Source organism: Heteronotia binoei, chromosome 6 (genome assembly GCF_032191835.1).
Source record: "Heteronotia binoei isolate CCM8104 ecotype False Entrance Well chromosome 6, APGP_CSIRO_Hbin_v1, whole genome shotgun sequence".
In the NCBI taxonomy this organism is placed as follows: domain Eukaryota; kingdom Metazoa; phylum Chordata; class Lepidosauria; order Squamata; family Gekkonidae; genus Heteronotia; species Heteronotia binoei.
In genome coordinates, this window is record NC_083228.1 from 79,185,504 (window position 1) to 79,200,660 (window position 15,157).

Below are 15,157 nucleotides of genomic sequence, written 5' to 3' on the forward strand. Positions count from 1 at the left end.
CAGCCAACAGACAAGATGAAAATGAAGACTGTTTAACTGTTTATTGTACTAACAGAAAAGGTACAGTTATGGTTACAATCTTTGCTCATGGAAGACTGGAAAATGGAAACCAGCTCCAGCCTTGCTCCCTGAAACAATCAATGCTGCCAGTAACACAGAACACCCATTTTGGTATCTTTTCCCCCAAACCCTGCTGTTTTACTGCAGTAGGACTGGTTACATAAAGTGCAAAGGGGCATAATACGGACAAGATAGGTGGAAGAAGTCTGGACAAGGTAGGTGGAAGAAGCCATGTGCTGGACATCCAGACTTAATAATAGCCATTAATACAATGTATGCAGATGTACAGTTTACATGCATTTCACATAGTCTGTCTCCTACACAAATAAAGGCCAAGAGACCTATTCCTGATGGTATTACAGTTTTTGCTGAGTTCCAACAATGAAAAAGATGAGCTCAGGGAGCAAATATACAAAGGTGAAGGATTTGGTTGCTTTTGGGGGGGGGGGGACTAAATGTTACGTGCAGTTGTGTGTAGTTTCATTCAGCTGTTCTGGTTGGTTGGTTTTTTAACCCAAGGGCAGCCTCAGGAGGTTGCAGGTCTAAACAGAGGAGGGCAGTAGCTATTTTTCACTCAGCCCTTGCTCCTCCTTCCACTGTAATACCCACATTTTCCACTGACTGCTCCTGGGTATTTCTTTTTTACTGCAAAACAGAGCAGAAAGTTACACACACACGCACATAATATTTGGCTGCAGCCTTACTGGATCTTGGTGATTGCTTCATGGATGGAACGAGCAACGTAGTCCAAGTTCTTGGTGGTCAAGCCACACATGTTGATGCGGCCACTGGCCATTAGGTAGATGTGCTTCTCCTTGATGAGGTACAGGACTTGCTTAGCTGAAGGAAGAAGAGGAAGGGAAATATCAGGTTCCCTCCTAACTGTCACCAGCAACCCAAGACAATCTTTACTAAGATTTGCCAGCTTAGTCCTCAATACGAGCAGTCAGTGGTTCATCATCAGCCCTCTGCAAGTGAAGCAGAAGTCTAGAATCGATGCATCTCTCTAGGGAGCTGGATAAGAATGTCAAACGGGTGAGGCCCGGTCACCAAAGCAGATCTAAGAGGAAGACTGGCTCCCTGGAGCATCCTCCTTCTAACCAACCCATTACCATTTGGTGCCCCTTCTGTCTCCCCCTCTGCCAACCAGATGTGTACTTACAGTTGAGCCCAGTGAAGCTGAACATGCCAATCTGCTCTGTGATGTGGTTCCAAGTGCCTGGAGTGCCCAGGGCCTCAAGCCGAGACCTCAGTTCTGCTCGCATCAGCAAAACCCGATCTGCCATTGTCTTCACATTTCCTTTCCTACCACAGAAAAAGTTTAAGCTAGGCCCAACACCAGCTTTGCCCATGGGTCTAGGAGCAACCATGGACCATAAGCCATACCCTGTACTCCTGTGAAACAAAGATCAGTGTCCGCCTCCTGTCCTGATGATCCTTACCATTCAGCAAACAGCTCTGGTGAAGTGAGTGTAGTAGCCACAATACGAGCACCCTGTGATGGCGGGTTAGACCATGTAGTGCGGACTATCTTCTCCATCTGGGACAGGGTACGCTGCACATTATCTGCATCCTTTGCCACAACTGTCAGGTTTCCCACCCGTTCATCTGAAGAGAGGCAAGAAAAAGAGAATGACCATAAGCCTGAAGCCCTACATAAGCACTCTTGTGCTGTACTTTTAGCCCACAATGAGAAGGAAGTCCCCTTCATGTCCCTTCCCTATATAAGACACTTACTGTAAAGCCCAAAGTTTTTGGAGAAGGATTGTGCACAGAAGAGTTCGAAGCCCTCGGAAACAAAGAAACGCACAGCCCAGGCATCCCTATTCAGACAACCGGAGGCAAAACCTTGATAGGCAGAGTCAAAGAATGGGAACAGGAACCGGCGCTGCAAGGAAGGAAGGAATTGTTTGAAAGCCAGTTGGCTTTCTGTGAGCATAGCTTCACTGCACACCATCCCTAGAAATACTTACTTATATGCTGGTGCCTACATATTTCTTCCCTTGACACCAAGTAGACCAGCAGATCCATAGCTAGAAGAAACTTTTTACAAAATATGCAAGTTGTCTTCCACTGTTAAGATGTCCTGGGCTACTTGCACACCAGAGTAATTTTCCATGGTAGTCTGGTTGCCGATGTGAATCTGTGTGAAATTGCCCTTGCAATGGAGATTCCAGACAGCCAACGGTAATCTGTTTTCTATTTTTAGCTGTGTTTTTTTCTTTCACGCCTGATGTTAATTGAAGCCCTCCACCCATAATCATGTGACCCTCAGAATTTTCTGCCCACTCTTGTTTTTTTATTTTATTTTGAGGAGCATGGGTAACCCAAAGCTGCATGGAAATAATACTTTAAAAAACCAAGCTCCACATATTTGCAGACACTTCCAGGGAGCCTCATCCTAAAAGACAGGCTCAGCTGTGGATGATTTCGCTTTTTAAATAAACTAAACATGAGTAATGCTGTATAAGAATGACACAATCCTGTTAACAACTTTAAAAAAAATATTTGCAGAAAATCCCCACTCCTTTGCCTAAAAGGCAGGAAATTTTGTTATTTTTATTTGTATCCTACCCTCCGCACAAGCAGGCTCAGGGCAGGTTCCATCCTAAAATTCACAATATTAAAAACAAATCAACAAGTTAAAAGACATCTAAAACCAGGAAGTTAACATTACGTGATTGTTGCCAGGGAATGTCCCCTTGGTGTTGTGAGCAAGTAACTAGCTTTTCATGAAATCCTGAATTTATGCTGTTTCTCCCTCAGCCACAAGAAATTGTTCCCACCATTAGTGTCCTGCCCAGAAAATACATTCTTTTCAAAGAAGCATTTAAAATAAAGCAGGTTTTCAGTTTTGAAAGGACTATTAATGGTCTGTGCTCAAACAAAAGATGACTTCATATAGAAACATTTTTGAAATACACCAGTTTGGTGGCTGAAATATGGGAAATCCTTGGTGTGGAAGCAGCCAGAGTTGAAGAAAACTTGCTGGTCACAAAATTTAGCCTTTCATTACTAAGCATACACAGTCTTGTTGACCTTTGGCTGCATTAAGTGAGCAAATACCTTCATAACAGCAGCAATTTGTTTCCACTGCTCCTGGGTGGGGTCTGTGCCTGTGGGATTATGTGCACAGGCATGCAGGATGAAGATGGAGAACTCTGGGGCTTTCTGGAAAGCAGGAGGGGAAAGAGAGAAATTAAACAGGCTTTGGCGTATATCCAAGGTGCTCACTGCCCACTAATGTGTGAACCATACTGATAGAATTGTAATGTGCATATGGCTGCATGCTGCTGATAGTCTAGCAAAAAAGCAAAACAAAACTGCAGACTGGCATGGATAGGCAAACAGGACCAAAGCTGTATGTAAAGCTATTAGGACAGATCTGTATGATCTCTAAGGGCACATAATCTTTCATACAAATATCATACAAAGGGTATGTCTTCTCAGATCTCTCCAAATCTCTTAATTTAGAAGAAATGTTCTATATAATTGATGTTACTTGTATGTAATTTAGTTCACAATTTACCATACAGAATGCTGAAGTAAAGTATCCTAGCCTACATAAAATGGAGGATGATAGAAATAGGTCAGGAACTGCCAGAAGGGTTTCTACCAGAAACTGGCAACCCCTCACCCAAACCATGGTTCTATTAAGCGAGGGGAGAGAATACATGTGTTGCATGCAAAAAGCCCTAGTCTCCAGTTAAGAGGTGCTGCAACAGGCTATTGTCCAACACCCCACAGAGCTACTGCTAGTCAGACTAGACAGAACTTAGCTAGGTGGACCTGTCATCTAACTTTGTATAGGGCAGCTTCCTATGTGCATACACTCAAACACCAGTCCAGAAGGACTATACACATTCTCAAGCATGTCTATAGTGCAGCAGAGGACTCCAGATTTCAGCTTATGACTGCAGCTCCATCCAGGAGGCTGCTATGAAAAGTCCCCTGCCTTTAGAAATTAGCTTCCCAGGGGATATAAAGGACACTGGAAGCATGAGTAGATATGATGAGTGCCCATATGACACATGGCAAATCTTTGCTAAGCCAACCATGCAGCAGAATACTATTCTGGATGGGAAATCAAGTCTATAGGGGACCCAAAAAGTTTATAATTCCATGAAGGAAGTCTATCAAGCAATGCACCCAGAAAAACACCACAGACACTTTGTTCACATTCAGATGAGATTTTATGGATGTCATTTTCTGACCATTTTTGATGTGCCATGCACATGCACATTATTATTTTTCTCCAAGGCTTGCTTGCTTGGAACTCAGGCTATACAGCCGTGTCAGGCAACTGGTAGTTTTAGATGCACCAGGGATCACTGTAAGTAATTAGGCAGAGCTCAGCGCCATCAAAGAAGTATATGGCTAACCAAGTATGAATCAGATCTTCCAGTCCAATTACTTCAGCCCTCTGCAGCATAAAGCCATGCTCAATAGAGTAACTACACATGGTCACAAATTCCCAGGCTGACCTAATCCTAATCCTTGCATCTTTACTCCAATCTCTGCCCAGGTTACATCCAAGATGTAGGGCAACTTGACTTACTTCCAAGTCTTCCAGGAATCCCTGCATGTCCAGCCCCCTCTTGGCACCATCCCAATAACGATAGGTTCGGATGTCTTTGAAGCCAGCATGTGTGAAGACAGAATTATGGTTCTCTGGAGGGGAAGAGAGAAGTATTTGTCACTGAGCCAAGGCTCAAGCCATGCAGAGCCTCACGTGGTGGGGATATTCAACCACTTCTTTTTATTCAGCTGCCTGCCATCCCTCTCCCTGCTCCATGCCATAGCAAAGATGCTAGCCAGGCTTCAATGCTCACCCCAGGAAGGGGAAGAAATATAGACAGGGGTTGCTGTGTTGTTGGTTCCATTATACCAGCGTATCAAGAATTCTGCTCCAATACGCAGGGCCCCTGTGCCTCCTAAAGACTGGACACCTCCGACCTGAAAAAAGCAGGAATAAGGTTTCATCAGAAGACTGATACTTTTCCCCCAATAAGAATTCTTATTCTCAGCGAGTCTTCAGTTTTCAAGTAACACCTCCTTTTTTCTTGCACTGGACTGTACCCAAATTCTCCCTGAGCCTCAGAGATTCTACTGCTGAGCAACGCCATCTGGTATGGCAATGGCACTACATAGCCCTGCCATTCCCCACCTTTCATCCTACTTCAGGTTGTCTCTTTCCACTGCCCATTCCTCTAGGTGAGAGCTACTCATTTTAAGGATATCTGAGACCTGTTGCCTGTGTTTATTCATCAGCATTCAGTCTACAATTCCTGATAGTTAAACAGCACAATGGAAACAGGAAGAAACAAAAAAAATCTTTATCTAAATACCATTGAAAGCCAGAACACTCCCAGTTCCTTCCACCAGCCCATACCAGTTTAAGAATAAGGAATTCCTCATTGTCAGGCTCACCCTGTTCTCCTGGATGGCTGGACTGTCCTCTCCTAAGGCAATTCTTGAGGAACTGGCACGGAACTCTGGCAAGCCCAGGATTGGAAGATACTCATGATTTAAACTGGTGTCCTTGGCAATCATCTGCTCCACTTTCCGGACCACTGGCAAGACCCAAGGTTGCCCTTCATCTGTGCGATAAGCTGTAGGGGAGTAGGGAAGGAGATTACTTTAAACATGTTACTGTGGTAGGGAAGCACTTACTACACACATCCTTTTGTGCTCTGCCTCTTTCATTCTACGTTTTCAATTTCTACTTCAAAACTTTACTGTGGAATATCTATTGTTATATTAGTGTCCAGCGCCCACTACTGCACTATTCCCACAATCATAGAATCATAGAGACCTTTATGGTCATCTAGTCCAACCCCCTGCACAGTGCAGAAATTTCACAGATACATCCCCCATACATATACATCCCCAGTGACCCCTGATCCATGTCCAGAAGATGGCAAAACCTCCAGGATCCCTTGCCAAACCAGCCTGGAGAAAAATTGCTGACTGACCACAAAGTGACAATCAGCATTCCCCTGGGCATGTAAGAACTAAGCACTGATGCAACCCATCCTACCTTCCTCATGATTTGCCTAATTCAGAGAATCAGCATTGCTGTCAAATGGCCATCTAGCCTCTGTTTTAAAACCTCCAAGGGAGAAGAGCCCACCATCTCCTGAAGAAGCCTGTTCCACTGAGGAACCACTCTGTCAGGAAGTTCTTCCTAATGTTGAGCCAGAAACCTTTTTGATTTAATTTCAACCCATTGGTTCTGGTCTGACCTTCCAGGCAATAGAAAACAAATCTCCGCCATCCTCTATATGGCAGCCCTTTAAGTACTTGAAGATGGTGATCATATCACCTCTCAGTCATCTCCTCTCCAGGCTAAACACCCAGCTCCATCAACCTTTCCTCAGGCAGGACCATAGCCAGGATTTTAAAAGTTTGGGTTTTTTTTTTAAAAAGTTGGGGACAAACTTTCCCATCCAGGGCTTGCCACTTCTCATAAGCTTTTTGTGGTGGTGCAGGGTGGTAAAGCTGCAGTACTGCAGTCATAAGAACATAAGAGAAGCCATGTTAGATCAGGCCAATGGCCCATCCAGTCCAACACTCTGTGTCACACAGTGGCCAAAAAAATTATATATATATATACACACACACATATACACACTGTGGCTAATAGCCACTGATGGACCTCTGCTCCATATTTTTATCTAACCCCCTCTTGAAGGTGGCTATGCTTGTGGCCGCCACCACCTCCTGTGGCAGTGAATTCCACATGTTAATCACCCTTTGGGTGAAGAAGTACTTCCTTTTATCCATTTTAACCTGTCTGCTCAGCAATTTCATCGAATGTCCACGAGTTCTTGTATTGTGAGAAAGGGAGAAAAGTACTTCTTTCTCTACTTTTTCCATCCCATGCATTATCTTGTAAACCTCTATCATGTCACTCCGCAGTCGACGTTTCTCCAAGCTAAAGAGCCCCAAGCGTTTCAACCTTTCTTCATAGGGAAAGTGTTCCAGCCCTTTAATCATTCTAGTTGCCCTTTTCTGGACTTTCCCCAATGATATAATATCCTTTTTGAGGTGCAGCGACCAGAACTGCACACAGTACTCCAAATGAGACCGCACCATCGATTTATACAGGGGCATTATGATACTGGCGGATTTGTTTTGAATTCCCTTCCTAATAATTCCCAGCATGACGTTGGCCTTTTTTATTGCAAACGCACACTGTCTTGACATTTTCAGTGAGTTATCTACCACGACCCCAAGATCTCTCTCGGTCAGTCTCTGCCAGTTCACAACCCATCAACTTGTATTTGTAGCTGGGATTCTTGGCCCCAATGTGCATTACTTCGCACTTGGCCACATTGAACCGCATCTGCCATGTTGACGCCCACTCACCCAGCCTCAACAGATCCCTTTGGAGTTCCTCACAATCCTCTCTGGTTCTCACCACCCTGAACAATTTAGTGTCATCCGCAAACTTGGCCACTTCACTGCTCACTCCCAACTCTAAATCATTTATGAACAAGTTAAAGAGCATGGGACCCAGTACCGAGCCCTGCGGCACCCCACTGCTTACCGTCCTTCACTGCGAAGACTGCCCATTTATACTCACTCTCTGCTTCCTATTACTCAGCCAGTTTTTGATCCACAAGAGGACCTGTCCTTTTACTCCATGACTCTCAAGCTTTCTAAGGAGCCTTTGATGAGGAACTTTATCAAAAGCTTTCTGGAAGTCAAGGTAAACAACATCTATCGGGTCTCCTTTGTCCACATGTTTGTTCACCCCCTCAAAGAAATGTAACAGGTTAGTGAGGCAAGATCTTCCCCTACAGAACCCATGCTGAGTCTTCCTCAATAACCTGTGTTCATCAATGCGCCTACTCATTCTGTCCTTGATAATGGTTTCTACCAACTTTCCCGGTATTGAAGTCAGACTGACTGGCATGTAATTTCCCGGATCTCCTCTGGAACCCTTTTTAAAGATGAAGGTGACATTTGCTACCTTCCAGTCCTCAGGAACGGAGGCAGATTTCAATTAAAGATTACAGGTTTTTGTTAGAAGATCCACACAAGTTCAACTTTGAGTTCTTTCAGAACTCTCGGATGTATGCCATCCGGACCCAGTGACTTATTAGTTTTTAATTCATCTATCAGTTGTAGGACCTCCTCTTTTGTCACCTCAATCTGACTCAGGTCTTTCAACACCCCTTCCAAAATTAGTGGTTCTGTGGCGGGCAAAAAGTTCTCATCTTCCACAGTGAAGACAGAGGCAAAAAATGCATTCAGCTTCTCAGCCACTTCCCTATCCTTCTTCAGTAATCCTTTTACCCCATGGTCATCCAAGGGCCCCACTGCCTCCCTGGCTGGTTTCCTGCTTCTAATATATTTGAAGAAATTTTTATTGTTGGTCTTTATGTTTTTTGCAATATGCTCTTCATAGTCCCTTTCTGCCTCCCTGATCACAGTCTTGCATTTGATTTGCCACAGTCTGTGTTCCCTTATATTAATCTCACTTGGACTGGTTTTCCACTGCTTAAAGGAATCCTTCTTACCTTTTACAGCTTCCATTACTTTGTTTGTTAACCATGCAGGCCTTTTCTTATGCCTGTTTGTGCCTTTCCTAACTTGTGGTATGTATTTTATCTGAGCTTCTAGGATTATAGTTTTAAATAGTCTCGAAGCTTCCCCAAGGGTTTTGACCGTATTTACCTTTCCTTTCAGTTTCCTCCTCACATGCCTCCTCATCTCAGAGAATTTACCCCTTTTAAAGTTAAACGTGGTTGTGGCGGTCTTTTTGGGCAACTCCCTATTTATACAAACGGTGAAATCAATAACATTATGGTCACTGCTCCCAAGTGGCGCAATCACTTTTACATCTCTCACCAAGTCTTGGGCATTACTTAGGACCAAATCCAGGATTGCCCCACCTCTGGTAGGTTCTGAGACCATCTGCTCCATAGCACAGTCACTGAGAGCATCAAGAAACTCAATCTCTTTCTCTCAACCAGAACACATATTGACCCAATCAATCTGCAGGTAGTTAAAATCACCTATTACGACACAGTTTTTACGTTTAGGTGCTATCTTTAAGCCTTCCATCATATTATAATTGTCCTCTCTCTTTTGATTTGGTGGGCGATAACAAACTCCCATAGTTAAATTTCCTTTTGGGCCCTCTATTTCAACCCAAAGCATTTCTAAAAGGGAATCTAATTCTCTGACCTCAGTCTTACTGGACCGTATATCCTCTCTGACATACAGAGCCACCCCACCTCCAACCCTTCCCTCCCTATCCTTCCGATATAACATATCCAGGAATCACCATGTCCCACTGATTCTCCTCATTCCACCAAGTTTCTGAAATTCCCACAATGTCTATGTCTATGTTTTCTCCCAACACTAAACACTCCAATTCACCAATTTTACTTTTACTTCGAACACTTCTAGCATCTGCATACAAACATCTATAATTTCCCAGGCAAGCTAGGCCCGCCACCTTCCTCCTGTCGCCTCGAGACTCTGGCAGACAGTCCATACTGTTTGTCACCATCACAGTGGACAACTCTGATCCGTTACCCGGTAGAAAAATAGCAGCCAACCCTTCATCTCTTTGAGATGAGTCCTCCCGAACCAGAGACATTTCATCTGTCGGCTTTCCCCCAAGATTTAGTTTAAAAACTGCTCTGCCATCTTTTTGATTATAAGCGCCAGCAGCCTGGTTCCATCCGGGGACAAGTAGAGACCGTCTCTTTTGTACAGCTCCCGCTTGTTCCAGAAAGCATCCCAGTGCCTAACAAACTTAAACCCTTCCTCCTTACACCAGTGTCTCATCCACACATTGAGACTTCTAATTTGTGCCTGTCTCTCCTGCCCTGCACGTGGAACAGGTAGCACTTCTGAGAAGGCTACCTTGGAGGTCCTGGCCTTAAGTCTCCCGCCTAGCAGCCTAAATTTTTCCTCCAGGACCTCACGACTGCATTTCCCCACATCGTTGGTGCCAACATGTACCACGACCACAGGCTCCTCCCCAGCACTGTCTATCAGCCTATCTACTACACGCGTAATGTCCGCTACCTTCGCACCAAGCAGGCAAGTCACCATACAGTCAGTACGCGGTTTCGCCACCCAGCTGTCTACTTGCCTAAGGATCGAATCACCAACTACCAACCCCCCCCCCCCCTCCCTCTGCCCAGGGATGGTTCCTTGGCGCGAAAGGATTCCCGCTCACCAACCGAAGAAGAGGTCCCTTCTGAAGGCGCATTCCCCTTATCCTCAGCACGGTGCCGTTCCCTCTTGACCCTCATGCTACGTTCAGAGCAGGGCTCTAATACGCCCCCGAGAGTCTTCCCCAAGTGCCTAACTGACTGTCTCTGCTTCTCCAGGGCAGTCACCTCGGCCTCAAGGGTACGAACTCGTTCCCTGAGGACCAGGAGCTCCTTGCATCGAGCACACACCCAAGACTTCTGTCCTTTGGGCAGACAGTCATACATGTGACACTCAGTGCAAAACACTGGAAAGCCCCCACCCCCCTGCTGGCATTCTATCTTCATGATATATATATATATATATATATTTAAAATATACAGTCCTCTTTAAATGCTGTTTGTTTAAGTGGCTCCCCTTCTGGAGGGTCAACTTACCTTATTGGGAGAACAAGGAAATTAGGGATATGGGTTCCTGGTCCTTAGAGAGCCCCAAGGCGAAGAGCCACAGGCCAAGAGCCCTTTAGCTCTCTGGCAAAGCACAGCTTAAAATGCAAAGAGGGTGAGCAGAGCCACTCCTACGCAATCAGCAGCAATCACTCTCAGTCACTTTCACCTTTAGCCCACTCAACCAAACAAACAGCAGTTCCCCAGCTATCACAACTCAGAATTTTAAGCAATCCCACAAACCTCAGAATGAAGTCTTTCAAAACTCAGAAATTCTCAGCAACTTCTCCAGCTGTCTCAGATATCAGAGCTGCTCTGCTCTGTTCTGCTCTCTCTCAGACCTCTGTGAGATGTCCAACCTCTCTGCTCATGACCTGAGTTCGATCCTGGTGAAAGCTGGATTCAGGTAGCAGGCTCAAAGTTGACTCAGCCTTCCATCCTTCTGAGGCTGGTGAAGTTAGTACCCAGCTTGTTAGGGGGGAAGTGTAGATGACTGGGAAAGGCAATGGCAAACCACCCCATAAAAAGTCTGCAGTGAAAACGTCATGATGCGACGTCACCCCAGAGTGGGAAATGACTGGTGCTTAGAGGTTATCAACTGTGTCAGTTTGGAAGCTCCCTGTGTCCAGCATGTTTGGCATCTCAGGGGTGCCAAGGGCTGAATGCCCATGTGCCAAGGCCAACAGTACCTGAAGTCAACAGGGGGACCATCTCGACAGCTGCAAAAATCCATACCCTAAGTATCTCACAACTGAGCAGGTGCTCTGCATCATGTACAGGAGAGGTGACAAACAACAACAGACAAAAATCCCAGAGAACTCTAGCACAAGAACAAACAGAAAAGTTTACCTTTTTACATGAGCAGATAGATATTAAGCCTTGATAAAGCTGCAGTGATCCAAGAAGCAGCAATAAATTGAATACAGGTGAAATTGTTTCAGAGCATAGAGCAATGTTTTAGAGGCTGCAAGGCTGGCAGTGAGCCTGAACACTGATTCTTAGCACCGGGACAGAGTCCCTTTCAAGTTTCTTCAAGGCACAGAAAATAATCTACCCAAGGTTATCAGGCTAGCTCAAGCTGAACTTGGATAGCAGCCCAGATGCTCCTGACAGCTATACTCCAGCCATAAGAATATTACATGTCAGAAACCCTTGGCAGGCATCATACCTGAAGGAAACCAAACCACAAAGAGACCAGAAGGAGGCAGCACAAGGCAGAAACAAAGCCAGAAGAGGACATAAGATGGACAGCAAACCAGAAGAGTGAGGTAGAAAGGGAAATTAAGTCAGAGAGAAATGCAGGTAGAAGATGTTTTTTCTGTTCTCTGGGCCCAAAACAGACTTTAATCATGTAATATCATACTAGGAGCAAGGCAACAAAAAAAATAAAATAATTACCAGTCTAAAAATTATCCTTGTTCTGACCCTACTACCCCCAACACCCACACAGTGGCACCACTTCCTTTCTTGGCATTAAGTATTGGTACCAATGCCCCACTTCACAAGTCTAGAGACCCAACACTGCAACAAAGAGCCCTCATTCTGGTAACTACCACTTTGTAAATGGGTCTCTCAAACAACAGTATCAGGCTCAAGGCAATCTCCACAGCTATCAGTATTTTGCCACCATTTTACACCATGCTGATCATTCATGGGAACTAGCACCAATGTTACTACACAGTATGGGAAAAACATCTGAAAATACCAATACAGCAGACTGATAAAAACTTACATAGAACATAGTAGCCTATGAGGAATCACAATACACCTGTTAGCATTTACAATACCAAAGAACTCTTCTGTCCCATTGCAGGTCAAAGCCTACAAAACACAGCAGCTGCAGAATTCTGACTTTCGGAGAGAGGCTGTGGCTTGATGGCAGAGCATCTGCTTAGCACACAGAAAGTCCCAAGCTCTATTCTCCAACCAAAGGGACCAGGTAAGTTATAGAAAAGACCTCTGCCTGAGACCCTGAACAGCCACTGCCAGTCTGAGTAGATAATACTGACCAGGATGATAGACCAATAGTCTGATTCCACATAAAGTAGCTTCATGTATGCATAAGTACACACCACTTTGAACAACTTCTTCTTGGTGCTGAATTTCCTAGATAGTTCTAGCCCTAAACTAGAATATCAGCAGCTGTCACAGAATTTTTCCAGAGGCTGTCTTAAAAAGGAGACACCTACCTTCTAACAAGAGTAGCCACTCTTCACCCAAAGAACGGCATCATCCTCCCTACCGCCCACACCTCCCCATGGTATCAGAATTAAGCCTTCTACCTCTCAAATACAAGTGCTAGCTTAGGTCACAACAGATAATGCATCCATTCACGACGCGCATACATTTCTGAGAATGTGCGTTTGGATTTTGTAACCAGGGCCCGGTACGCTGCTCCTGATAAAAATCCAGATCAAGAAGGCGGAGGAATGAACGATTGTCTCACTATATATCTATATGTCGTCTGAGCATGTAGGGTGAACATGAACTGACTCCCATGGACCATGAATGTATAAAAACAGCTCAGACAGGCATTCTCCACTCCCTACACCGTCGAATTCGCCACTCCGGCTTTCTCACCTCCCACTCCCAGGTTGACCTTGCGAGGGTCGACGTCGGCGCGGAAATCCGCCGTGAGCTGGAAGACGGCTACTGGCGCGGCCTGTGGGACTGAGGCAAACACGGACCCTACGACAGGAGCCATTGCAAGACTTTGCCGGGACTGGTGTCTCAGTCTCTGCCTAGAGGAGACTTTCACCTTCACAGCAAGAGGCGGAAAGAACCAATCGCCAACGCCAAAAGCGAGGGAGGGCGCGCACTGTCCAATCGCACCACCGCTGTCGAAGGGTCCAAGGTGAAAGAGCCAATCGTACAAGATTTAAAACTGCCGGCCAGCTTGACTAATTGGGTACCTCAAAGGATGGAAGTGACAGCTTTTTAGCCAATCTCTATTTCTCAGAGGCGGGCAGTTACTTTATTATCCAATCACTCGGCTGTATGAGAACGTCACAGCGGCTAAAACGAATGACTCGCTCAACTATATTCTAGAGGCCAATTGTGCCGCCTGCCTTTTGGAGCTTGCAGCAGAGGGGATCTCAAGGTGTACAGACGACTGCTAGCTAGTGTGACTGAAGCAGAAGCATTTTTATAGCGCTATCCTAGACGTGGTTGCTTAGAAGTAAGTCTTGTGCTGTTCGACGGGACTTACTCTCGACGTAGCTTTAAGTGGGTAACAACTTAATGTGTCGGTCAAAAAAGGAGGAGGATACATTGTGTTTGTTCCTGGAATAGAAGATGTAAGAAGTTAATTGCAGAGGAGGCTGAGGCCATCAAGTGGAGGACAAAGGGGCTCCCTCCCATCGTGCATGAATCCCACTCAACGTGGAATCTCCAAGGAATGCTTCGAAATGAGAGTTCGTTGTGAGTCGCTTTTGGCTGAATAACGGGGTACAAAAATGAAGCAACCTTTGATACCATCTAAGGCTGCCTTGCTGTCCTTTCAGTGATTGGGTTGTTGGGCTCCTCCCTCCCTCCTCCTTTTCATCGATGGATGTGAGAGTGCGTCAGATAACAGAAGATGTTTGGATTACTGGCTTCCTGTATTACTAAGGCCTCCCATCCTTATGATTCCTCTGTGGCCCCCTTCACTGTGCCCCATTCTGACCTCCACGCTTGGAAAGGGGTGGGGTGCAGATTTTTATATAGCAGGTTTCCTGTGCCATTAACATGCCAGGCAGAAATGCATCAGGTCATGTGAAGTTTTTCCCAGCATAGATGGGGGAATGCTTTACATGTTGACTTTCTGTTTGTTTGTGCCAAATGTTAAAGACACAGGAGTCCTACCAGCACAAAAAATAAAATACCAATCCTAGTAGCTGTGAGTGGGACAGAAAACAGAATTTGAAGCAGCAGTGAAGGGCAGGGGAGATTCAGAAATTGAAATTTTACAACAGGGAAACAGAGACAATACAAGGGGATTTATGGCTGAAAGGCTGAGTTCCTTTTTAAAAGCTCATAATCAAGCTACTTTGCATACTACCTGGCCTTAAAAACATCTGCCCCCTTTCTCCATATTTTGCCTTTCTAGATATTCCTGCAAAGTGTGAGATGCCAGTGCTAAGGAAGTACCACCCCGTAAGCTGGAAGTCTTCCAGTTATAGAAAAATAAGGATGGACCAGATGTGTCACCATGGAAACAAGGAGTTTTCTTCCTAGGATTTTACTGGCAATAGCTTTTGAGACTGGAAACCATTTCACTAATCTGTTACAATGTCCATTCAAAGTCTTCCACTGATTAATAAAGATCCTCAACTTTTTGACCCTGTGGGCACCTTTGGAATTCTGACACAGGGATGGTGGGCACAACCACAAAATGGCTGCTGCAGGAGGTCACACCACACACGCAAAGGAAGCATCAGTGCCCGGAGAAGTAGTTTTTAAATACACTGTGAAAGAGGAATGGGAAAGAATAA

At 45.1% G+C, this 15,157-nt stretch overlaps 1 protein-coding gene across 1 annotated transcript; it reads right to left on the bottom strand.

Moving 5' to 3' along the window:
• Nucleotides 1-26: 26 nt before the first annotated feature.
• On the bottom strand, nucleotides 27-13,505 carry GOT1 (glutamic-oxaloacetic transaminase 1). Its single transcript, XM_060241876.1, has 9 exons — nucleotides 13,266-13,505; nucleotides 5,491-5,672; nucleotides 4,893-5,016; nucleotides 4,619-4,731; nucleotides 3,127-3,231; nucleotides 1,798-1,948; nucleotides 1,503-1,668; nucleotides 1,223-1,365; nucleotides 27-900 (listed from the first exon to the last, which is right to left on the bottom strand). The coding sequence occupies exons 1-9, from the start codon at nucleotides 13,387-13,389 to the stop codon at nucleotides 761-763; spliced, it is 1,248 nt and encodes a 415-aa protein (XP_060097859.1). The 5' UTR covers nucleotides 13,390-13,505; the 3' UTR covers nucleotides 27-760.
• Nucleotides 13,506-15,157: the final 1,652 nt, after the last annotated feature.